Source organism: Tachyglossus aculeatus, chromosome 23 (genome assembly GCF_015852505.1).
Source record: "Tachyglossus aculeatus isolate mTacAcu1 chromosome 23, mTacAcu1.pri, whole genome shotgun sequence".
In the NCBI taxonomy this organism is placed as follows: Eukaryota; Metazoa; Chordata; class Mammalia; order Monotremata; family Tachyglossidae; genus Tachyglossus; species Tachyglossus aculeatus.
Window position 1 is genome coordinate 9,824,176 of NC_052088.1, and position 25,697 is coordinate 9,849,872.

The following is a 25,697-nucleotide window of genomic DNA, read 5'->3' on the forward strand; positions in this document are numbered from 1 at the left end:
AGGGCCCGTCTCTAGATGTTGCCGACTTGGACTTCCCAAGCGCTTAGTACAGTGCTCTGCACACAGTAAGCGCTTAGAGGAGCATCATGAGAAAGGGAGGGGGAAACTCAAACGAGTCCAAAAGCAAACCAGAATCCAAGGAACAACTCGCCTCTGATTTATCTGGGCCATTTCCCTCTCAACCCTTGCCCCAGCTGTTGTGAAAACTGAAAATAATTTCTCTTTATTCTGACGGTTTTGACACCGGTCTACTTTCATTCACTCATTCAATCGTATTTATTGAGCGCTTACTGTGTGCAGAGCACTGTACTAAGCGCTTGGGAAGGACAAGTTGGCAACATCTAGAGATGGTCCCTACCCAACAGCGGGCTCACAGTCTAGAAGGGGGAGACAGAGAACAAAACAAACCATATTAACAAAATAAAATATATAGAATAAATATGTACAAATAAAATAGAGTAATAAATACGTACAAACATATATACAGGTGCTGTGGGGAGGGAAAGTAGGTAAGGCGGTGGGGGAGGAAAGAGGGGACTCAGTCTTAGAAGGCCTCCTGGAGGAGGTGAGCTCTCAGTAGGGCCTTGAAGGGAGGAATAAATAATAATAATAATAATAATAATAATGGCATTTATTAAGCGCTTACTGTCTGCTGTGTGACCTTGGACAAGTCACTTCACTTTTCTGGGCCTCAGTTCCCTCATCTGTAAAATGGGGGTTAAGACCGTGAGCCCAATGAGGGACAGGGACTGTGTCCAACCTCCTTCCCTTCCCCACAGCACCTGTATATATGTATATATGTTTGTACATATTTATTACTCTATTTATTTATTTTACTTGCACATATCTATTCTATTTATTTGATTTTGTTAGTACGTTTGGTTTTGTTCTCTGTCTCCCCCTTCTAGACTGCGAGCCCACTGTTGGGTAGGGACCGTCTCTATATGTTGCCAACTTGTACTTCCCAAGCGCTTAGTACAGTGCTCTGCACACAGTAAGCGCTCAATAAATACGACTGATTGATTGTTTTGTTTTGTTGTCCATCTCCCCCGTCTAGACTGTGAGCCCGCTGTTGGGTAGGGCCCGTCTCTAGATGTTGCCGACTTGTAATTCCCAAGCGCTTAGTACGGTGCTCTGCACACAGTAAGCGCTCAATAAATATGACTGAATGAATGAGCTTACGGTCTAGAGGGGGAGACAGCCCTCAACAGAGAAATTACGGAGAATAACAGAAATTAGAGAAGCAGCGTGGCTCAGTGGAAAGAGCCCGGGATTTGGAGCCAGAGGTCGTGGGTTCAAATCCCGGCTCCGGCAACTGTCAGCTGGGTGACTTTGGGCAAGTCACTTCACTTCTCCAGGCCTCAGTTCCCTCATCTGTAAAAGGGGGATGAAGACTGTGAGCCCCCCATGGGACCTCTGACTCCCAAGCCCGGGCTCTTTCCACTGAACCACACCGCTTCTCCAATGATGATGATGATGATGATGAAAATAATAATAATAAATGGTATTTGTAAGCGCTGACTATGTGCCAGACACTGTTCTAAGCACTGGGGTGGATACAAGCAAATTGAGTTGGACACAGTCTTAATTCCCATTTTACAGATGAGGGAACTGAGTCCTTCTAGACTGTGAGCCCACTGTTGGGCAGGGACCGTCTTTATATGTTGCCAACTTGTCCTCTCCCAAGCGCTTAGTACAGTGCTCTGCACACAGTAAGCGCTCAATAAATACGACTGAATGAATGAATGACACCTGATCACCCTGTAACCTCCGCAGTACTTTGCACGTAGTAAGCGCTTAATAAATGCCGTCATTATCATTATTATTAAGTAATTCCTCAAATATAATTTAAAGAGATGGCCGCAAGTGCTGAGGGGTTGAGGGCGGGGCGACCATCAGGCGCCCCCAACAAATCCACCGTACTGTTGTGGTCGGTTGTCCCCTCCCAGGTGCGGTCATCGGGGTGGACGCCGGTCATCATCAATGGTATTTATTGAGCGCTTACTGTGTGTAGAGCACTGTACTAAGCGCTTGGGAAGTCCAAATTGGCAACACATAGAGACAGTCCCTACCCAACAGTGGGCTCACAGTCTAAAAGGGGGAGACAAAACCAAACATACTAACAAAATAAAATAAATAGAATAGATATGTACAAGTAAAATAGAGTAATAAATACGTACAAACATATATACATATGTACAGGTGCTGTGGGGAAGGGAAGGAGGTAAGATGGGGGGATGGAGAGGGGGACGAGGGGGAGAGGAAGGAAGGGGCTCAGTGTGGGAAGGCCTCCCGGAGGAGGTGAGCTCCCAGTAGGGCCTTGAAGGGAGGAAGAGAGGTAGCTTGGCAGATGGGTAGAGGGAGGGGATGACGTAGGCCGGGGGTCGATGGCGGGGCGGGCGAGATGGGTGGGAGAGGGATGGGGACGGGGGTGGGCCTCACCTGGGCCTTCCTCTGGAAGGTGCGCAGCTCGACGGGAGCGGGGCCGTGCGTGAGGGCGGAGAAGGCCCTGGGCAGGTCCTGGGCGGCGTCCAGCCGGGCGCAGTCCACGTAGAGCTCGGCGGCCCCGGGACCGCGCTGCAGCCCGCTCAGCCGCAGGAGGACCCGGCGCCGCTTCCCGTCCGCCAGCTGCACGTTGTGGAAGGCCACCACGTGGAGCTTCCCGTCGGCCTTCAGGTAGCGCAGGATGGCTGCGGGCACAGAACGAGGCCGCGGGCGCGGCCGGCCCACTGCTCAGGCGACGGCCTCGGAAACCCAAGGCCGCGGGTTTGGCCCCCGGCCGTGCAAACTAAGCGGGCAAATTTTAGCATTTTAACAGTACAGTGCTCTGCTCACAGTCAGCGCTCAATAAGTACGATTGAGTGAATGAATGAATGAATGAATGAAAGGTCACCAGGGGCCCGCCCGGCCCCAGAGGGGTCACCTCGGCCAGCCCCCTGCCTCCAGGAGGGTGACTTCTCCAAAATTTTAACAGTGCAGTGCTCTGCTCACAGTAAGCGCTCAATAAGTATGATTGAGTGAATGAATGAATGAATGAATGGTCACCAAGGGGCCGCCCGGACCCAGAAGGGTCACCTCGGCCAGCCCCCTGCCTCCAGGAGGGTGACTCCTCCAAAATTTTAACAGTGCAGTGCTCTGCTCACAGTAAGCGCTCAATAAGTACGATTGAGTGAATGAATGAAAGGTCACCTCGGCCAGCCCCCCGCCTCCAGGAGGGTGACCACCAAAATTTTAACATTTTAACAGTACAGTGCTCTGCTCACAGTCAGCGCTTAATAAGTATGATTGAGTGAATGAATGAATGAATGGTCACCAAGGGGCCACCCGGCCCCAGAGGGGTCACCTCGGCCAGCCCCCTGCCTCCAAGAGGGTGACCCCTCCAAAATTTTAACATTTTAACAGTACAGTGCTCTGCTCACAGTCAGAGCTCAATAAGTATGATTGAGTGAATGAATGAATGAATGGTCACCAAGGGGCCACCCGGCCCCAGAGGAGTCACCTCGGCCAGCCCCTTGCCTCCAGGAGGGTGACCCCTCCAAAATTTTAACATTTTAACAGTACAGTGCTCTGCTCACAGTCAGCGCTCAATAAGTACGATTGAGTGAATGAATGAAAGGTCACCTCGGCCAGCCCCCTGCCTCCAGGAGGGTGACCCCTCCAAAATTTTAACATTTTAACAGCACAGTGCTCTGCTCACAGTCAGCGCTCAATAAGTATGATTGAGCGAATGAATGAAAGGTCACCTCGGCCAGCCCCCTGCATCCAGGAGGGTGACCCCTCCAAAATTTTAGCATTTTAACAGTACAGTGCTCCGCTCACAGTCAGCGCTCAATAAGTACGATTGAGCGAATGAATGAAAGGTCACCTCGGCCAGCCCCCTGCCTCCAGGAGGGTGACCCCTCCAAAATTTTAGCATTTTAACAGTACAGTGCTCTGCTCACAGTCAGTGCTCAATAAGTACGATTGAGGGTGACCCCTCCACCATCCACACCAGCAGACTACAGATCTCCAGAATAATCGACTGCGGCGTGGCCTAGTGGGAAGAGCGTGGGTTTTTGCTTGTCTCAAAATGGCAGCGGTGAGGCACTTACTATGTGCCAGGCACTGTACTAAGCGCTAGGATAGATACAAGCTAATAATAATAATGATGGTATTGGTTAAGCGCTTACTATGTGCAAAGCACTGTTCGAAGCGCTGGGGGGATACAAGGTGATCAGGTTGGCCCACGGGGTGGGGGCTCACAGTCTCAATCCCCATTTTACTGATGAGGGAACTGAGGCACAGAGAAGTTAAGTGGCTTGCCCAAAGTCACACAGCTAGACAGTGAGCCGGTTGTTGGGTAGGGACCGTCTCTATATGTTGCCAACTTGTACTTCGCAAGCGCTTAGTACAGTGCTCTGCACACAGCGCTCAGTAAATATGATTGAATGAATAAATGAATGACAACCTGATCACCTTGTAATAATAATAATAATGATAATAATAATAATGATAATAATAATGGCATTTGTTAAGTGCTTACTATGTGCAAAGCACTGTTCTAAGCACTGGGGAGGTTACAAGGTGATCAGGTTGTCCCACGGGGGGCTTGCAGTCTTAATCCCCATTTTCCAGATGAGGTAACTGAGGCCCAGAGAAGTGAAGTGACTTGCCCAAAGTCACCCAGCTGACAATTGGTGGAGCCGGGGCTCGAACCCATGACCTCCGACTCCAAAGCCCGGGCTCTTTCCACTGAGCCACGCTGCTTCTCTAATCTTCTTAGGGGATCTTTTAGATCAGGCTGGACACAGTCCCTGTCCCCCATGGGACTCTCAGTTTTCACCTCCATTTCCCAGAGGAGGCCTAGAAAAGTGAAATGACTCGCCCGAGGTCACACGGCAGACAAGCCATGAAGCCAGGATTAGAAACCAGGTCCTTCGGACTCCCATTCATTCATTCCACTGTATTTATTGAGCACTCACTGTGTGCAGAGCACTGGACTAAGTGCTTGGGAAGTATGGATCGGCAACAGAGCCAATCCCTACCCAACAATGGGCTCACTGTCTAGGGAGAAGCAGCGTGGCTCAGTGGAAAAAAGCCCAGGCTTTGGAGTCAGAGGTCATGGGTTCAAATCCCGGCTCCGCCACTTGTCAGCTGCGTGACTTTGGGCAAGTCACTTCACTTCTCTGGGCCTCAGTCCCCTCATCTGGAAAATGGGGATGAAGACTGTGAGCCCCACGTGGGACAACCTGATGACCGGCGCTTAGAACAGTGCTTGGCACATAGTAAGCGCTTAACAAATACCAACATTATGATGATTATTGGCCTATATAATGTAAAGACACGTACATAAACACTGTGGGGTGAATATCAAGTTTCCAACCAAATATCACTGGTTAACTCTCTTCTGAGGATTGTCTGAAGGCAGGGGACTGGCTTAGACGACCTACGCCCTGGCATTCATTCATTCCATCGTATTTATTGAGCGCTTACTGTGTGCAGAGCACTGTACTAAGCGCTTGGGAAGGACAAGTTGGCAACATATAGAGACGGTCCCTACCCAACAGTGGGCTCACAGTCTAGAAGACCCGGCATTCATTCGGTCGTATTTATTAAGCGCTTACTGGGTGCAGAGCGCTTAGGAAGTACAAATCGACAACATATAGAGACAGTCCCTACCCAACAACGGGCTCACAGTCTAGAAGGGGAAGATGGACAACAAAACATGTAGGCAGGTAGCAGGGCATGAGCAGAATCCGAATCAGGGACGTGGGACTCCTGATTCCCAACCCCAGGCTCTTTCTTCCAGGCCACACTGCTTCCCAATCCTTTCTTCCCTCCTCCACACCAATAACCTGGCAGATCTTTCTCTTGGGGCGGTTTTCTGGGCTTGGCCGCCGCTTCCCACACAGGGATCGCGGCAGTAGTAGTAATAATAATAATTGTGATATTTGTTAAGCGCTTACTAGATGCCAGGCACTTTACTAAACACTGGGGCGGATACAAGATAATCAGGTCGGACAGAGCGCGGGCCTGGCTTCGAATCCCGCCTCCGCCGCTTGCCTGCTGGGTGACCCTGGGCAAGTCACTTTTAGACTGTGAGCCCACTGTTGGGTAGGGACTGTCTCTATATGTTGCCAACTTGTACTTCCCAAGCGCTTAGTACAGTGCTCTGCACACAGTAAGCGCTCAATAAATATGATGGAGTCTCAGTTCCCTCATCTGTAATACTAATAATAATGATGGTATTTGTTAGTCACTTCACTTCTCTGAGCCTCAGTTCCCTCATCTGTAATAATAATAATAAGATAGTATTCATTAAGCACTTACTATGTGCCAAGCACTGTTCTAAGCGCTAGGGGGGATACAAGGTAATCAGGTTGTTCATTCATTCATTCAATCATCTTTATTGAGCGCTTACTGCGTGCAGAGCACTGTACTAAGCGCTTGGGAAGTCCAAGTCGGCAACACATAGAGACGGTCCCTACCATCCATCCATCGTATTTATTGAGCGCTTACTGCGTGCAGAGCACTGTACTAAGCGCTTAGGAAGTCCAAGTCGGCAACATATAGAGCCGGTCCCTACCCACCAGCGGGCTCACAGTCTAGAAGGGGGAGACGGACAACAAAACAAAACACGGAGACAGGTGTCAAAATCGTCAGAACAAACAGAATTAAAGCTAGATGCCCATCATTAACAAAATAAAAAGAATAGTAAATATGTACTAAACGTTTTCCAATGGCTAACACTGTCCAAATATTTCCTAACATAGTGTTGTGATGACTCAGCCAAGAGGAAAAAGCCTCAATTGTATTTTCAACACAGTCTTAAATATCTGATGCAGAAAGAAATATTTGATACCACCAGCATCTGAATCTTCCTTGCTGCATAGCAGGGCATTGGGGAATTTCCTGGGGCTCACAGTCTTCATCCCCATTTTACAGATGAGGTCACTGAGGCACGGAGAAGATGAGCGACTTGCCCAAAGTCACACAGCTGACAAGACACATTTATTCTATTTATTTTATTTTGTGAATATGTTTTGTTTTGTGGTCTGTCTCCCCCTTCGCGACTGTGAGCCCGCCATTGGGTAGGGACCGTCTCTAGATGCTGCCAACTTGGACTTCCCAGGCGCTTAGTACAGCGCTCTGCACACAGTAAGCGCTCCATAAATACGACTGAATGCATGAGTGAGTGAACGGAAGTGGCAGGGCCGGGATTAGAACCCATGACCTCTGTCTCCCAAGCCTGTGCTCTTAGGCTGTGAGCCCCAAGGAGAACAGGGCATGTTCATTCAATCATTCAATCGTATTTATTGAGCGCTTACTGTGTGCAGAGCACTGGACTAAGCGCTTGGGAAGTCCAAGTTGGCAACATATACAGACGGTCCCTACCCAACAGCGGCCTCACAGTCTAAAAGGGGGAGGCAGACAACAAAACAAAACATATTCACAAAATAAAATAAACAGAATAGTAAATATGTACAAGTAAAATAGAGTAATAAATATGTACAAACATATTCGTTCAATCGTATTTAACTGGAGATGGCTTGGAGGGGGAGAAGCTCCGAACAAACGGGACGGTGACATGTGTCCAACTACCCCAGTGTATACATCAATCAATCAATCAATCGTATTTATTGAGCGCTTATTGTGTGCAGAGCACTGTACTAAGCACTTGGGAAGTACAAGTAATAGTATAATATATCTAGATATCTAATCTATCTGTAGATATCTATAGATATGTACCTAGTATTATATATCTATAATCGTATAATAGTAATAGTACAACAATAGTATGCGTAATAGTATAGTAATAGTAATGCGTAATAGTAATAGTATGTGTTTAACAAATACCATAAAAAAAAAGAGAGGGCCTTCATTCACCTTCTTCCTCGTGCCATCCAATTAGCCACCCTTACGCTCAGCAATTTATCAATTAATCGCCTCAGTTGAGCCATCATTTATATCTATTCCTTCACTGTTAACGAGGGGAGTGTATTTGTCTCCTCATATCTACTCTCTCCCTTACTAGACGACTGTCTGCTCCTCCAGGCTGGGGATTACTTCTTTCTCTTCTGTCACAAGATTCATTCATTGAACCGCATTTATTGAGCGCTTCCTGCGTGCGGGGCACTGTACTAAGCGCTTGGGAAGCACAAGTCGGCAACAAATAGAGGCGGTCCCTACCCAACAACGGGCTCACAAGCCCTCGGAAGCTGCCTGAAGGTGATAGTGAGTGAGACCTATGAGTCCATTTTGACTAGAAATGAGGCTGGGGATTGGGAAGGGCCCAAATAAATCAGAAGTTCCGTGGGAAAAGACAAAACTGGAATGGTATGAAGAATGATCCCATACCATCTTACCTCCTTCCCTTCCCCACAGCACCTGTATATATGTATATATGTTTGTACATATTTATTACTCTATTTATTTATTTATTTTACTTGTACATATCTATTCTATTTATTTTATTTTGTTGGTATGTTTGGTTTTGTTCTCTGTCTCCCCCTTTTAGACTGTGAGCCCACTGTTGGGTAGGGACTGTCTCTATATGTTGCCAACTTGCCCTTCCCAAGCGCTTAGTACAGTGCTCTGCACATAGTAAGCGCTCAATAAATACGATTGATGATGATGATGATCAGAGGTCACGGGTTCAAATCCCGGCTCCGCCAACCGTCAGCTGCGTGACTTTGGGCAAGTCGCTTCACTTCTCCGTGCCTCAGTTCCCTCATCTGTAAAATGGGGATTAAAACTGTGAGCCCCCCGTGGGACAACCTGATCTCCTTGGAACCTCCCCAGTGCTTAGAACAGTGCTTTGCACATAGTATGCGCTTAACAAATACCATTATTATTATTATTATTATTATATGTCACGAGGAGCCTAGTGGATAGAGCAGAGACCTGGGAATCAGTGGAACTGGGTTCTTATCCCAGCTCCACCAATCAATCAATCGTATTTATTGAGCGCTTACTGTGTGCAGAGCACTGTACTAAGCGCTTGGGAAGTCCAAGTTGGCAACATATAGAGACGGTCCCTCCCCAACAGTGGGCTCACAGTCTAGAAGGGGGAGACAGAGAACAAAACCAAACATATTAACAAAATAAAATAAATAGAATAGATATGTACAAGTAAGATAAATAGAGTAATAAATATGTACAAACATATATACATATGTACAAGTGCTGTGGGGAAGGGAAGGAGGTAAGACGGGGGGATGGAGACCACCTGTTCGCTGTGTGACCGGGGAAGTCGCTTCTCTTCTCTAGCCTCAGTTCCCTCATCTGTAAAATGGGGGTTAGGACTGTGAGCCCCATGGGGGCCATGCGCTGTGTCCAACCTGATTAGTGTGTATCTACCCCAGCGCTTCATACAGTGCCTGGCACATAGAAAGCGTTTAACAAATACCACTAAAAAAAAAAAATCCCATTATCAGGTTCTCCCTCAGATAGCTGTGATTTACTCCGGGTCAGAGATGTCTAAGTCCTTAAGGAAAATAAAATAATAATTATTAATAATAATTAAGGAAAAAAAATCCTGGGAAGGTGGTCCCAGGATTTGTCTTTTTCCTCATTTTACAGACTCATCAGAGGCGGGAATGCTCTTTTCCTAGGATGGCCTAGGGGACCTCGGTCGCCCCTTCCCACTGTTAAACCCAGGGCGCTTAGTACAGTGCTCTGCACACAGTGAGTGGTCAATAAATACGATTGAATGAATGAATGTTTTGTTGTCCGTCTCCCTCTTCTAGACTGTGAGCCCGCTGTTGGGTAGGGACTGTCTCTAGATGTTGCCAACTTGGACTTCCCAAGCGCTTAGTACAGTGCTCTGCACACAGTAAGTGCTCAATAAATACGATTGAATGAATGAATGTTTTGTTTTGTTGTCTGTCTCCCCCTTTTAGACTGTGAGCCCGCTGTTGGGTAGGGACCGTCTCTAGATGTTGCCAACTTGGACTTCCCAAGCGCTAAGTACAGTGCTGTGCACACAGTAAGCGCTCAATAAATACGATTGAATGAATAAATACGACTGAATGAACGAAATGAACACCAGGAATGACAGGACTTTTGGTTCTCGACTCACCAAAAATTCATCCTGCTCTTTCTCACTGCACTAAGGTACAGAACTTGGCACGCTGAAAGCATTCAAAATATACCAATCAACGGTAGTTCCTGCGAACTTACTACATGCAGAGCACTGTACTAAGCGCTTGGCAATACCGCAGAATTAGCAGACATGTTCCCTGCCTATCATGAGCTTAGAACAGTGCTTTGCACATAGTAAGCGCTTAATAAATGCCATCATTATTATTATGAGCTTATAGCCTAGAGGGGGAGACAGACACTGATGATGATGGCATCTGTTAAGCGCTTACTTTTTCATTCATTCATTCAATCGTATTTATTGAGCGCTTACTGGTTGCAGACCACTGTACTAAGCGCTTCGGAAGTACAAGTTGGCAACATCTAGAGACGGGCCCTACCCAACAGCAGGCTCACAGTCTAGAAGGGGGAGACAGAGAACAAAACAAATTAACAAAAAATAATTGGTGCAAAGCACCGTTCTAAGCGCTGTGGGGGGCTCCAAGGTGATCAGGTTGTCCCATGTGGGGCTCACAGTCTTCATCCCCATTTTACAGATGAGGGAACTGAGGCCCAGGGAAGTGAAGTGACTAAGTCACACGGCTGACAAGCGGCGGAGCCGGGATTAAAACCCACGACCTCTGACTCCCAAGCCCGGGCTCTTTCCACTGAGCCACGCTGCTTCTCTAAGCGATAGGATATGATATGAATAATTCACTGATATGAATCATTTATAATATATAATGCAAAGATTCATTCATTCAATCATATTTATTGAGCGCTTACTGTGTGCAGAGCACTGTACTAAGCGCTTAAATGTGTTTATAGCTGCTGTGGGGTTGGGAGTGGGGTGAATAATAATAATAATAACGATGGCATTTATTAAGCGCTATGTGCAAAGCACTGTTCTAAGCGCTGGGGAGGTTCCAAGGTGATCAGGTTGTCCCACGGGGGGCTCACAGTCTTAATCCCCATTTTACAGATGAGGGAACTGAGGCCCAGAGACTAAGACACACAGCTGACAAGCGGGGGAGCCGGGATTAGAACCCATGACCTCTGACTCCCAAGCCCGGGCTCTTTCCACTGAGCCACACTGCTTCTCTAGGGGATATGATGTGAATTATTCACTGATATGAATCATTTATAATATATAATGTAAAGATTCATTCAATCATATTTATTGAGCACTTACTGTGTGCAGAGCACTGTACTAAGCACTTAAATGTGTACATAGGTGCTGTGGGGTTGGGAGTGGGGTGAATAATGATAATAATAATAATAACGATGGCATTTATTAAGCGCTTACTATGTGCAAAGCACTGTTCTGAGCACTGGAGAGGTTACAAGGTGATCAGGTTGTCCCTCGGGGGGGCTCACAGTCTTCATCCCCATTTTACAGATGAGGTCACTGAGGCCCAGAGACTAAGACACACAGCTGACAAGCAGGGGAGCCAGGATTAGAACCCACGTCCTCTGACTCCCAAGCCCGGGCTCTTTCCACTGAGCCACACTGCTTCTCTAGGCGATATGATATAATTCACTGATATGAATCATTTATAATATATAATGTAAAGATTCATTCACTCAATCATATTTATTGAGTGCTTACTGTGTGCAGACTACTGTACTAAGCGCTTAAAGAGAAGCAGCCTGGCTCAGTGGAAAGAGCCCGGGCTTTGGAGTCAGAGGTCATGGGTTGGAATCCCTGCTCCGCCACTTGTCAGCTGTGTGACTTTGGGCAAGTCACTTCACTTCTCTGGGCCTCAGTTCCCTCATCTATAAAATGGGGATTAAGTCTGTGAGCCCCACGTGGAAAAACGTGATTACCTTGGATCTCCCCCAGTGCTTAGAACAGTGCTTTGCACATAGTAAGCACTTAATAAATGTCATTATTATTACTACCCCAGTGCTTAGAACAGTGCTTTGAACATAGTAAGCGCTTAATAAATGCCATCATTATTATTATTACTACCCCAGTGCTTAGAACAGTGCTTTGCACATAGTAAGCGCTTAACAAATGCCATCATTATTATTATTATTATTACTACCCCAGCGCTTAGAACAGTGCTTTGCACATAGTAAGCGCTTAATAAATGCCATCATTATTACTACTACTACCCCAGCGCTTAGAACAGTGCTTTGCACATAGTAAGCGCTTAATAAATGCCATCATTATTATTGTTACTACCCCAGCGCTTAGAACAGTGCTTTGCACATAGTAAGCGCTTAATAAATGCCATCATTATTATTATTATTATTACTACCCCAGCGCTTAGAATAGTGCTTTGCACATAGTAAGCGCTTAAACACCACCATTATTATTATTATTAAATGTGAATATAGGTGCTGTGGGGTTGGGAGTGGGGTGAATAATAATAACGATGGCATTTATTAAGCACTTACTATGTGCAAAGCACTGTACTAGGCGCTTAAATGTGTATATAGGTGCTGTGGGGTTGGGAGTGGGGTGAATATCAGGTGTCCAAGCAAATACCACTGGTTTACTCTCTTCTGAGGCTTGTCTGAAGGCAGGGGGCTGGCCTAGATCAATCAATCAATCAATCGTATTTATTGAGCACTTACTGTGTGCAGAGCACTTGGGAAGTACAAATTGGCAACATAGAGAGACAGTCCCTACCCAACAGTGGGCTCCCAGTCTAAAAGATGACCGGAATTGCTTCTTCCCATCCCAGGAGTCCGGCCTAGATGCTCCTTCCCTAGAACTGCTGCTTCCCATCCCAGGAGTCTGGCTAGGATCGGGACCAGATGTTCAGCTTGGGTCCGGACTCATCCCGAAATCCCCCCGGGGGACAGGGGAGGCCAGAGGGATGACTGGAATCTCCCGGGGGGGCGGCATCTCCCCACTTTGTAGGCACAAGGCAGCGTGTGTGCGTGTCCAGGCGGCATTCCTGGGTAATCAGAAGCAGGGGTTGTCCCGCTGGGAGAGACCGCCGGGAATTCTGCGACGACTTCTTTGGGAGCCGCTTGGGACTACTGCAGGTCCGACTTCTGGTGGCCCAGGAAGGGGTCTGTTCTAAGCGCTGTGGGGGGCTACAAGGTGATCAGGTTGTCCCCCGTGGGGCTCCCAGTCTTCGCCCCCATTTGACAGATGAGGGAAACTGAGGCCCAGAGAAGGGAAGTGACCAAGTCACACGGCAGACAAGTGGCAGGGCCGGGATTAGAAGCTGGCTATTATTAATTAATTAATTAATAATAATAATTAAAAGTGCGGTATTTGTTGAGCGCTTACTACGTGCCAAGCACTGGGGAAGATACAAGGCGATCAGGTTGTCCCACGTGGGGCTCACAGTCTTCATCCCCATTTTACAGATGAGGGGACTGAGGCCCAGAGAAGGGAAGTGACCAAGTCACACGGCTGACAAGCGGCGGGGCCGGGATTAGAAGCCGGCTATTATTAATTAAGTAATTAATAATAATAATAATAATAATAATAATAATAACAATAATAAAAAGTGTGGTATTTGTTGAGCGCTTACTATGTGCCAAGCACTGGGGAAGATACGAGGCGATCAGGTTGTCCCACGTGGGGCTCACAGTCTTCATCCCCATTTTACAGATGAGAGGGGACTGAGGCACAGAGAAGTTAAGTGACTTGCCCAAGGTCACCCAGCAGGCATACGGCGGAACTGGGATTAGAACCCACGACCTCTAATTTCCAGGCCTGGGCTCTTTCCACGAGGCCATGCTGCTTCCCCAGGCCACGCTCTTAAGGGGAAGCAACGCGGTCTAGTGGACGGAGCCCGGGCTTTGGAGTCAGAGGCCATGGGTTCGAATCCCAGCTCTGCCACCTGTCAGCTGGGTGACTTTGGGTGAGCCACTTCACGTCTCTGGGCCTCAGTTCCCTCATCTGTAAAATGGGGATTAAGACTGTGAGCCCCATGTGTGTCCAACCTGATTAGTCTGTTACTACCCCAGTGCTCAGAACAGTGCCTGGCACATTCATTCATTCAATCGTATTTATTGAGCGCTTACTGTGTGCACAGCACTGTACTAAGCGCTTGGGAAGTACAAGTTGGCAACATATACAGTCCCTCCCCAACAGTGGGCTCACAGTCTAGTAAGTAGTAAGCGCTTAACAAATACATAGTACATCTCCATTTTCCCATATGGGGAAAACGGGGGTGGGATACCTACCTCTTGGGACTGTGAGCACGGTGTGGGGCTGAGACGGTGTCTGATTCGATTCATTTAATTAGGGGATTAAGCTCTTACTACGTGCTTAGGCACTGTGCTAAGCACTGGCGTAGATAATAATAATAATAATAATAATAATAGCATTTATTAAGCGCTTACTATGTGCAAAGCACCGTTCTAAGCGCTGGGGAGGTTACAAAGTGATCAGGTTGTCCCACGGGGGGCTCACAGTCTTCATCCCCACTTTCCAGATGAGGGAACTGAGGCCCAGAGAAGTGAAGTGACTTGCCCAAAGTCACACAGCTGGCTATTGGCAGAGCCGGGATTTGAACCCACGACCTCTGACTAAAGCCCGGCCTCTTTCCACTGAGCCACGCCACAACAGATATAGGTCTTAGACTGAGCCCCTCGTCCCAACTCCCTCCCTCTGCCCTAACCCCTTCCCCTCCCCACAGCACTTGTGTAGACTTGTACAGATTTATTAGTCCATTTATTTTATTAGCGATGTGTATATATCTATAATTCTATATTTTGCTGGTATTGACACCTGTCTACTTGTTCTGTTTTGCGGTCTGTCTCCCCCTTCTAGACTGGGAGCCCGCTGTTGGGTAGGGACCGTCTCTCTATGTTGCCAACTTGTACTTCCCGAGTGCTTAGTACAGTGCTCTGCACACAGTAAGCGCTCAATAAATACGATTGAGTGAAGGAATGAATACGATTGAATGAATGAATGAAAGAGGAAGGGAGGGCACTAACGGAGCCCGTTGTTGGGTAGGGACCGTCTCTATATATTGCCAACTTGTGCTTCCCAAGCGCTTAGTACAGTGCTCTGCACACAGTAAGTGCTCAATAAATACGATTGAATGAATGAATACGATTGAATGAATGAATGAATGAAAGAGGAAGGGAGGGCACTAACGGAGCCCAGTGTTGGGCAGGGACCGTCTCTCTATGTTGCCAACTTGTGCTTCCCAAGCGCTTAGTACAGTGCTCTGCACACAGTAAGCGCTCAATAAATACGACTGACTGAATGAATGAATGAATGAAAGAGGAAGGGAGGGCACTAACGGAGTCCCTTATTGCGTAGGGACCGTCTCTATATGTTGCCAGCTTGGACTTCCCAAGCGCTTAGTACAGTGCTCTGCACACAGTAAGCGCTCAATAAATACAATTGAATGAATGAATGAATCATTGTAATTAAATTGTATTAAATTAATTTATGCAATTAATTAATTAAATTTAAGAAAATGAAATTAAATTGTAACCACCCCACACTTAGAACAGTGTTTGACAGATAGTAAGCGCTGAAATACCATTAAAGAAAACAACTGGAAAAGGCCCGTTTCCAAGGGATTTCCATCGATCAGTAGTACCGCTCTGGTCCGTCCTAACCCGAGTGCTTCTCGGGGAACCGCTGGCAAGCGGGGGCGCATTTATAGCCTATTATATACTTATTATATATTAGTATATTACATACTTATCTACTGTATTTATTTTATTTTGTTAATATGTTTGGTTTTGTTCTCTGTCTCCCCCTTCTAGACTGTGAGCCCACTGTTGGGTAGGGACTGTCTCTATATGTTGCCAACATGTACCTCACCTGTATATATGTATATATGTTTGTACATATTTATTACTCTATTTATTTATTTTACTTATACATATCTCTTCTATTTATTTTATTTTGTTAATATGTTGGTTTTGTTCTCTGTCTCGCCCTTCTAGACTGTGAGCCCACTGTTGGGTAGGGACTGTCTCTAGATGTTGCCAACATGTACCTCACCTGTATATATGTTTGTACATATTTATTACTCTATTTATTTTACTTGTACATATCTCTTCTATTTATTTTATTTTGTTAGTATGTTTGGTTTTGTTCTCTGTCCCCCTTTTAGACTGTGAGCCCACTGTTGGGTAGGGACTGTCTCTATATGTTGCCAACATGTACCTCACCTGTATATATGTATATATGTTTGTACATATTTATTACTCTATTTATTTATTTATTTTACTTGTACATATCTCGTCTATTTATTTTATTTTGTTAATATGTTTGGTTTTGTTCTTTGTCTCCCCCTTCTAGACTGTAAGCCCACTGTTGGGTAGGGACTGTCTCTAGATGTTGCCAACATGCACCTCACCTGTATATATGTTTGTACATATTTATTACTCTATTTATTTTACCTGTACATATCTCTTCTATTTATTTTATTTTGTTAGTATGTTTGGTTTTGTTCTCTGTCTCCCCCTTCTAGACTGTGAGCCCACTGTTGGGTAGGGACTGTCTCTATATGTTGCCAACATGTACCTCACCTGTATATATGTTTGTACATATTTATTACTCTATTTATTTTACCTGTACATATCTCTTCTATTTATTTTATTTTGTTAGTATGTTTGGTTTTGTTCTCTGTCTCCCCCTTCTAGACTGTGAGCCCACTGTTGGGTAGGGACTGTCTCTATATGTTGCCAACATGTACCTCACCTGTATATATGTATATATGTTTGTACATATTTATTACTCTATTTATTTGTTTATTTTACTTGTACATATCTATTCTATTTATTTTATTTTGTTCTCTGTCTCCCCCTTTTAGACTGTGAGCCCACTGTTGGCTAGGGACTGTCTCTATATGTTGCCAACTTGGACTTCCCAAGGGCTTAGTCCGGTGTTCTGCACACAGTAAGCGCTCAATAAATACTATTGATTGATTGATTAGTCTGCACACAGTAAGCGCTCAATAAATACGATCAATTGATTGATTACTGGGTGCAGAGCGCCGAATTAAATGCTTGACGGCGCTAGAGCGGAGTCGGTGGCTACGTCCCCCTGCCCACAAGGAGCTTATAACCCAGAGGGGCGTCGAGCCTAGAAGGAAGGCCGGTTTACCTTTGTTCAGCCGCCCCATGATGGTGAATTCCAAGTATTTGCTGTTGTCGGAGGAAGAGTAGAGCCCGAACAGGGTGGCCGACGTTTTGGCCTGTAGCTTGAAGGTGGCGAGGATGTACACTTCGTTCAAGGTGGGGTCGCTCAGGGCCGGCTGCAGGGAGCTGGCCGCCAGCCTCTGGTTGGACGCGGAGAGGAGATCCAACACTGGAATTGGAGGGGGAAAAAGGACGTAGAGGTCAATCAATCGATCAATCAATCGTATTTATTGAGCGCTTACTGTGCGCAGAGCACTGGACTAAGCCCTTGGGAAGTACAAGTCGACGGTCCCTACCCAACAGCGGGCTCACAGTCTAGAAGGGGGAGACGGAGAACAGAACCAAACACACTAATAAAATAAATAAAAGGTCAGTAGGGGAGGAGGAGTGGACCCTCAGCCAGTGATAGCTGCCCCGGCCCCGCCACTTGTTTGGAGTGGGATCTGGGATAATGATGATAGGAATGGAATCAATCAATCAATCGTATTTATTATGTGCAGAGCACCGGACTAAGCGCTTGGGAAGTCCAAGTTGGCAACATATAGAGACGGTCCCTACCCAACAGCGGGCTCACAGTCTAGAAGGGGGAGACAGAGAACAAAAGCAAACATATTAACCAAATAAAATAGAATAGATATGTACAAGTAAAATAAATAAGTAGAGTAATAAATACGTACAAACATATTGATCTGGGTTACGTCCTCCCCCTGGCCTGGAATGCCCTCCCTCCCCACATCTTCATCCCCGCATCTCCCTCCCTTCAAAGCCCTACTGAGAGCTCCCCTCCTCCAGGAGGCCTTCCCACACTGAGCCCCCTTTTTCCTCTCCCCCGCCCTATCTCCTTCCCCTCCCCACAGCACCTGTATATATTTCTACAGATTTATTACTCTATTTTACTTGTCCATATTTGCTATTTTATTTATTTTGTGAATGATGTGCATTTAGCTTTAATTCGATTTGTTCTGATGACATGTTTTGTTGTCCGTCTCCCCCTTCTAGACTGTGAGCCCGTTGTTGGGAAGGGACCGTCTCTAGATGTTGCCGACTTGGACTTCCCAAGCGCTCAGTACAGTGCTCTGCACCCAGTAAGCGCTCAATAAATACGATTGAGTGAATGAATGGTATTGAGTGAATGAATGAATGGTACTTGTTAAGCACCTCCTATGTGCCAAGCACTATTTTAAGCACTAGGGTATAATACAAGTCAATCAGGTTTGGACACATTCCCCTTCTCATGCGGGGCTCACAATCTTAGCCCCCATTTTACAGGAGAGGAAACTGAGGCTCAGAGAAGTGAAGTGGCTTGCCCGAGGCCACACAGCTGCTTCTCCAAAGCAGCGTGGCTTAGTGGAAAGAGGCCGGGCTTGGGAGTCAGAAGGACCTGGGTTCTAATCCCCGCTCCGCCACTTGTAGGCTGTGTGACTTTGGGCAAGTCACTTCACTTCTCTGGGCCTCAGTTCCCTCATCTGGAAAATGGGGATGAAGACTGGGAGCCCCATGGGGGGCAGCCTGATTAGCTTGTATCTACCCCAGTGCTTGGCACACAGGAAGCGCTTGAAAAATGCCATAATTACCATCAGGGAAGCAGCGAGAAGCGTGGCTCAGTGGAGAGAAGCAGCGTGGCTCAGTGCAAAGAGCCCGGGTTTTGGAGTCAGAGGGCATGGGTTCAAATCCCGGCTCTGCCAACTGTGTGCCTTTGGGCAAGTCACTTCACTTCTCTGGGCCTCAGTTCCCTCATCTGTAAAATGGGGATTAAGACTGTGAGCCCCACATGGGGCAACCTGATCATCCTGTATCCCCCCCCAGTGCTTAGAACAGTGCTTTGCACATAGTAAGCGCTTAACAAATACCATTATTATTATTACTATTATTATTATTATTATTTTCAGGGGCCTGGGGTTGGGTTAGAGGCCTGTGCCCAGCCGAGGGGCAAGGAATCATCCCTACTCCATCGCCCTGGGGATGCGACACTGGAGAATGGAGGGGAGAGCGCTTTGCCAGAGAAACAGGAAGGCCTAATGGTTAGAGCAAAGACTTGGGAGTCAAAAGGACCTATAATAATGATGATGGCACTTATTAAGCGCTTACTACATGCAAAGCACTGTTCTAAGCACTGGGGAGGATACAGAGTAATCAGGTTGTCCCACGTGGGGCTCACAGTCTTCATCCCCATTTCCCAGATGAGGGAACTGAGGCCCAGAGAAGTGAAGTGACTTGCCCAAAGTCACACAGCTAAGTGGCGGAGCCGGGATTTGAACCCATGACCTCTGACGCCCAAGCCCGAGCTCTTTCCACTGAGCCACGCTGCTGCTCTGGGTTCTAATCCGGATTCAGCCACTTGGCTGCTGGGGGACCTCGGGCAAACAACTTCACTTCTCTATGCCTCAGTTTCCTCATCTGAAAAATGGGGATTGAGACTGTGAGCCCCATGTGGGATAGGGGCTGTGTCCAATCTGAGTGGTTTGGATCCACCCCGGCGCTTAATACAGTGCCTGGCACATAGTAAGTGCTTAACAAAAAAACCAACAAAAGATGGCTCTGCCTCTTCCCCATCTCTCCCCGCCACTGCTTGGACTGGGAGTGGCCCAGGACAACTGGGGTGTGGGAGGGTTTCCTTTAAGGGGGAGAAATCCTGTCACCCAGAGAGGATCTGGGTTCTAATCCTGCCTCGGCCACTTGTCTGCTGTGTGCTCTTGGGCAACTCCCTGCACTTCTCTGTGCTGTTCCCTCATCTGTAAAATGGGGATGAAGACTGTAAACCCTCTGTGGGACAGGGACTGGATCGAACCCGATTAGCTTGTATCTACCCCAGCGCTTAGCACAGTGCCTGGCACCCAGTAAGTGCTTAACAAAGACCATAAAAGCAAAAATCCAGGGCTCCACATGGTGGATTCCCCTCCATGGAAGGAAATGGATCGGTGAGGGATCCAGTTCTCTAAACCCGCATTTACGAGCCACTCGGTGCCTGTGTCCTCCTGAAAAGAAACACCTCAGCGTACCAGACTTCCTCTAGTCTGTAACCTTTTAAGTGCTTAGTACAGTGCTCTGCACACAGTAAGCGCTCAATAAATACGATTGATTGTTATGGGCATGGAATATGTCTAATTCTCTTGCATTGTGCCCTCCCAAGCGCTTAATACAGTGCCTGGCACATAGTAAGTGCTTAACAAAGGCCATAAAAGCAAAAATCCGGGGCTCCACATGGTGGATTCCCCTCCGTGGAAGGAAATGGATCGGTTAGAGATCCAGCTCTCGAAACCCGCATTTTTGAGACACTCGGTGCCTCCTGAAAAGAAACACCCCAGCGTGCCAAACTTCCTCTACTCCGTAACCTTGTTACGGGCACGGAATGTGTCTAATTCTCTTGCATTGTGCCCTTCCAAGTGCTTAGTAGAGTGCCTGGCACATAGTAAGTGCTTAACAAAGACCATAAAGGCAAAAAATCCAGGGCTCCACATGGTGGATTCCCCTCCGTGGAAGGAAATGGATTGGTGAGGGATCCAGTTCTCTTAAACCCGCATTTATGAGCCACTCGGTGCCCCTGTCCTCCTGAAAAAAGAAACACCTCAGCGTGCCAAACTTCCTCTAGTCCGTAACCTTGTTATGGGCATGGAATGTCTAATTCTCTTGCAATGTGCTCTCCCAAGTGCTTAGTACAGTGCCTGGCACATAGTAAGTGCTTAACAAAGACCGTAAAAGCAAAAATCCAGGGCTCCACGTGGTGGATTCCCCTCTGTGGAAGGAAATGGATCGGTAAGGGATCCAGTTCTCTTAAACCCACATTTATGAGCCACTCGGTGCCTCTGATCTCCTGAAAAGAAACACCTCAGCGTACCAGACTTCCTCTAGTCCACAACCTTTTAAGCGCTTAGTACAGTGCTCTGCACACAGTAAGCCCTCAACAAATACGATTGATTGTTATGGGCACGGAATGTGTCTAATTCTCTTGCACTGTGCCCTCCCAAGAGCTTAGTACAGTGCCTGGCACGTAGTAAGTGCTTAACAAAGACCATAAAAGCAAAAATCCGGGGCTCCACATGGTGGATTCCCCGCCGTGGAAGGAAATGGATTGGTGAGGGATCCAGTTCTCTAAACCTGCATTTATGAGACACTCGGTGCCTCCTGAAAAGAAACACCTCAGCGTGCCAAACTTCCTCTACTCCGTAACCTTGTTACGGGCACGGAATGTGTCTAATTCTCTTGCATTGTGCTCTCCCAAGCGCTTAGTACAGTGCCTGGCACACAGTTAGCACTCAGGAAATATATACCACTGATCGGTTTTGTTCTCTGTCTCCCCCTTCTAGACTGTGAGCCCACTGTTGGGTAGGGACTGTATATGTTGCCAACTTGTACTTCCCAAGCGCTTAGTACAGTGCTCTGCACACAAGTGCTCAATAAATACGATTGATTGATTGATTCCTCCGGAAATGACCAGTTTGGTGGCAGTTTCCTGGAGAAGCAGGGCATTAAGCTGCAGGTTGCTTTTTTCCCTTCCCGTAAACTTCTTCCCACCCTGCCTTCTGTTAGGCCTGGCGGAATTTCTTTCAGCTGGGAGACTAATCAGTCATATGTATTGAACACTTATTGTGTGCAGAGCACTGTTCTAAGCGTTTGGGACAGCAGAATATAGCGGACACATTCCCTGTCTAACTTCTCTGAGCCTCAGTTACCCCATCTGTAAAATGGGGATTAAGACTGTGAGCCCCATGTGGGACAACTTGATCACCTTGTTTCCCCCCACCAGCGCTTAGAACAGTGCTTTGCACATAGTAAGCACTTAACAAATGCCATTATTATTATTATTATTAGGGCCTGGATTAATCAGTTTGACTGCCCCGACTCCCAGCTGGAGGCCCTGCCCTCGCTACAGAGCCCAAACTCAGAGAAATCTAAGTAGGAATTAAAGGAATTACGGAAGCAGCGTGGGTTTAGTGGATAGAGCCCGGGCTTTGGAGTCCCAAGGACCTGAATTCGAATCCCAACTGTCGTATCTGTGACCTTGGGCAAGTCAGTTCACTTCTCTGGGTCTCAGTTCCCTCCTCTGTGAAATGGGGCTTAAGACGGACCACCCCAGGTGGATTGGGGACTGTCCCACCTGATTATCTTGTAATCATAATAATATTTTTGGTATTTGTTAAGTGCTAACTATGAGCAGAGCACCGTTCTAAGCACTGGGGAGGATACAAGGTGATCAGGCTGTCCCATATGGGACTCACAATCTTAATCCCCATTTTACAGATGAGGTAACTGAGGCACAGAAAATAATAATAATAATGGCATTTATTAAGCGCTTACTATGTACAAGGCACTGTTCTAAGCACTGGGGAGAATACAAGGTGATCAGGCTGTCCCATGTGGGGCTCACAATCTTAATCCCCATTTTACAGATGAGGTAACAGGCACAGAGAATAATAATAATAATGGCATTTATTAAGCACTTACTATGTACAAGGCCCTATTCTAAGCACAAGGTGATCAGGTTGTCCCACGGGGGACCCACAATCTTAATCCCCATTTTATGGATGAGGTAACTGAGGCACAGAGAATAATAATAATAATAATAATAACGGCATTTATGAAGCGCTTACTATGTACAAGGCACTGTTCTAAGCACTGGGGAGGTTACAAGGTGATCAGGTTGTCCCACGGGGGGCTCACAGTCTTCATCCCCATTTTACGGATGAGGTAACAGGCACAGAGAATAATAATAACGGCATTTATTAAGCACTTACTATGTACAAGGCACTGTTCTAAGCGCTGGGGAGGTTACAAGGTGATCAGGTTGTCCCACGGGGGGCTCACGGTCTTAATCCCCATTTTACAGATGTGGTAACTGAGGCACAGAGAAGTGAAGTGACTTGCCCAAAGTCACACAGCTGATAAGGGGTGGAGCCGATATATATATATATATATCGGTATTTGTTAAGCGCTTACTATGTGCAAAGCACTGTTCTAAGCACTGGGGAGAGTACAAGGTGATCAGGTTATCCCACACGGGGGGGCTCACAGTCTTCATCCCCATTTTCCAGATGAGGGAACTGAGACCCAGAGAAGTGAAGTGACTTGCCCAAAGTCACACAGCTGACAAGTGGTGGACCCGGGATTTGAACCCATGACCTCTGACTCCAAAGCCCGGGCTCTTTCCAGTGAGCCATGCTGCTTCTCTCATCTCCGTTAGAGGTGCCATGCGCTGTTTTGTCATAATGGCCAGGAAGCCAAAAAAAAAAAAAAATCACAATGGAGAGAGAGAGAGAGAGAGAGAGAGAGAGAGAGAGAGAGAGAGAGAGAGAGAGAGAGAGAGAGAGAGAGAGAGAGAGAGAGAGGAGAGAGAGAGAGAGAGAGAGAGAGAGAGAGAGGAGAGAGAGAGAGAGAGAGAGAGAGAGAGAGAGAGAGAGGAGAGAGAGAGAGAGAGAGAGAGAGAGAGAAAAGCAGCGTGGCTCAGTGGAAAGAGCCCGGGCTTTGGAGTCAGAGGTCATGGGTTCAAATCCCGGCTCCGCCACTTGTCAGCTGGGTGACTTGGGGCAAGTCACTTCACTTCTCTGGGCCTCAGTTCCCTCATCTGGAAAATGAGGATTAAGACTATGAGCCCCCCGTGGGACAACCTGATCACCATGTAAACTCCCCAGCACTTAGAACAGTGCTTTGCACATAGTAAGCACTTAATAAATGCCATCATTATTATTATTATTATTATTAACTCTTGTCAAAGCAGGGTCCGGAAGTGCTTTGCACATAGTAAACAGTGCTTGGCACATAGTAAGTGCTTAATAAATGCCATTATTATTATTATTATTATTGTAACCTCCCCAGCGCTTAGAACAGTGCTTTGTACATAGTAAGCGCTTAATTAATACCATCATTATTATATATATATACACACACACACCCATACATTCTTGTGTATTCGCTCTGCCCCCCCATCAGATCCTTGTTACTCCCTCCAATTGGAGAGAATCCCATCTGCTTTTCCCATTGGATTGTAAGCTCCTTGTGGGTGAAGAACAGGGATTTGGATTCTGTTTTAATCCATACGGCATTTCCTGAACACCCACTGTTTACAGAAATCTCAGTGCCTAGGGGCAGGCAGTACAGTTAGGGGACACGACCCCTGCCCTCAAAGGGCAGCAAGGGAGGGAGACAGCCAGACATTGAAACTTCCCAAGCGCTTAGTCCAGTGCTCTGCACACAGTAAGCGCTCAATAAATACGATTGAATGAATGAATGAATGAATAATAATTAATAATAATGATGGTATTTGTTAAGCGCTTACTATGTGCTAAGCACCATTCTAAGCGCTGGGGGAGATACAAGGTCATCAGGTTGTCCCACGGGGGGTTCTCAGTCTTCATCCCCATTTTCCAGATGAGGGAACTGAGGCCCAGAGAAGTGAAGTGACTTGCCCCAAGTCACACAGCGGAGAAGTAGTTACGGAGAGTAAGGGCAGGAGGGGGGGAAAGCTGGACTCCCAAAGAGGAGCACTCAGCCAACTAGACTGGGAACTATTTGTGGAATGGGAACGGATTTACCAATTCTACTGTCTTGTCAATCAATCAATCGTATTTATTGAGCGCTTACTGTGTGCAGAGCACTGTACTAAGTGCTTGGGAAGTCCAAGTTGGCAACATATAGAGACGGTCCCTACCCAACAGTGGGCTCACAGTCCTCTCCCAAGCACTTGGTGCAGTGCTCTGCACACAGTAAACGTTCAATAAGTACCCTGGACTGATTCAACCGACACCCCCGTACGGTCTGAACGAGCGTGGGCCCTGTTCTGGTGCTTTGCACATAATAAGTGCTTAATAAATGCCATTATTATTATTATTATTATTCTGCAGAGGACCTGCCCCCCCCGCCCCCTGGCATTGTTCCTGGGGTACAGTGCTCAAGCACTTAGTACAGTGCTCTGCACACAGTAAGCGCTCAATCGTATTTGAGCACTTACTGTGTGCAGAGCACTGTACTAAGCGCTTGGGAAGTCAGAGAAGCAGCGTGGCTCAGTGGAAAGAGCCCGGGCTTTGGAGTCAGAGGTCATGGGTTCAAATCCTAACTCCGCCAACTGTCAGCTGTGTGACTTTGGGCAAGTCACTTCACTTCTCTGGGCCTCGGTTCCCTCATCTGGAAAATGGGGATGAAGACTGTGAGCCCCCTGTGGGCCAACCTGATCACCTTGTATCCTCCCTAGCGCTTAGAAAAATGCTTTGCACATAGTAAGCACTTAATAAATGCCATTATTATTATTATTACTACAAGTTGGCAACATATAGAGACAGTCCCTACCCAACAGTGGGCTCACAGTCTAGAAGGGGGAGACAGAGAACAAAACAAAACATATTAACAAAATAAAATAAAATAAATACGATTGATTGATTGATTGATTGGGGTGGGGCCAGTAGCTTTCCGGCCTGGAGGTGGGAGAGCCCTCGCCGCTCCAGACCGGGATCCAAACTGGGGATGCACCGGAGCTCAGGGTTGTGGAAAAACAATGATGCGGCTCCGTCCGAGGAGAGGAATTCACATTTGGTCGGGAGATCTAAGGTGTCCCCCGAGGCCGCCGAGAT

The 25,697-nt window shown here is 47.0% G+C and overlaps 1 protein-coding gene across 1 annotated transcript in view; it reads right to left on the reverse strand.

The window, feature by feature from the left end:
• THBS4 (thrombospondin 4) overlaps window positions 1-25,697 on the reverse strand; it is an 86,322-nt gene that overhangs the window by 30,976 nt on the left and 29,649 nt on the right. The window contains exons 3-4 of the mRNA XM_038765911.1: window positions 17,105-17,308; window positions 2,443-2,690 (exon numbers count right to left, since the gene is read on the reverse strand). Of these exons, the coding sequence (XP_038621839.1) occupies window positions 2,443-2,690; window positions 17,105-17,308 (452 nt within the window). The remainder of the gene's footprint in view (window positions 1-2,442; window positions 2,691-17,104; window positions 17,309-25,697) is intronic.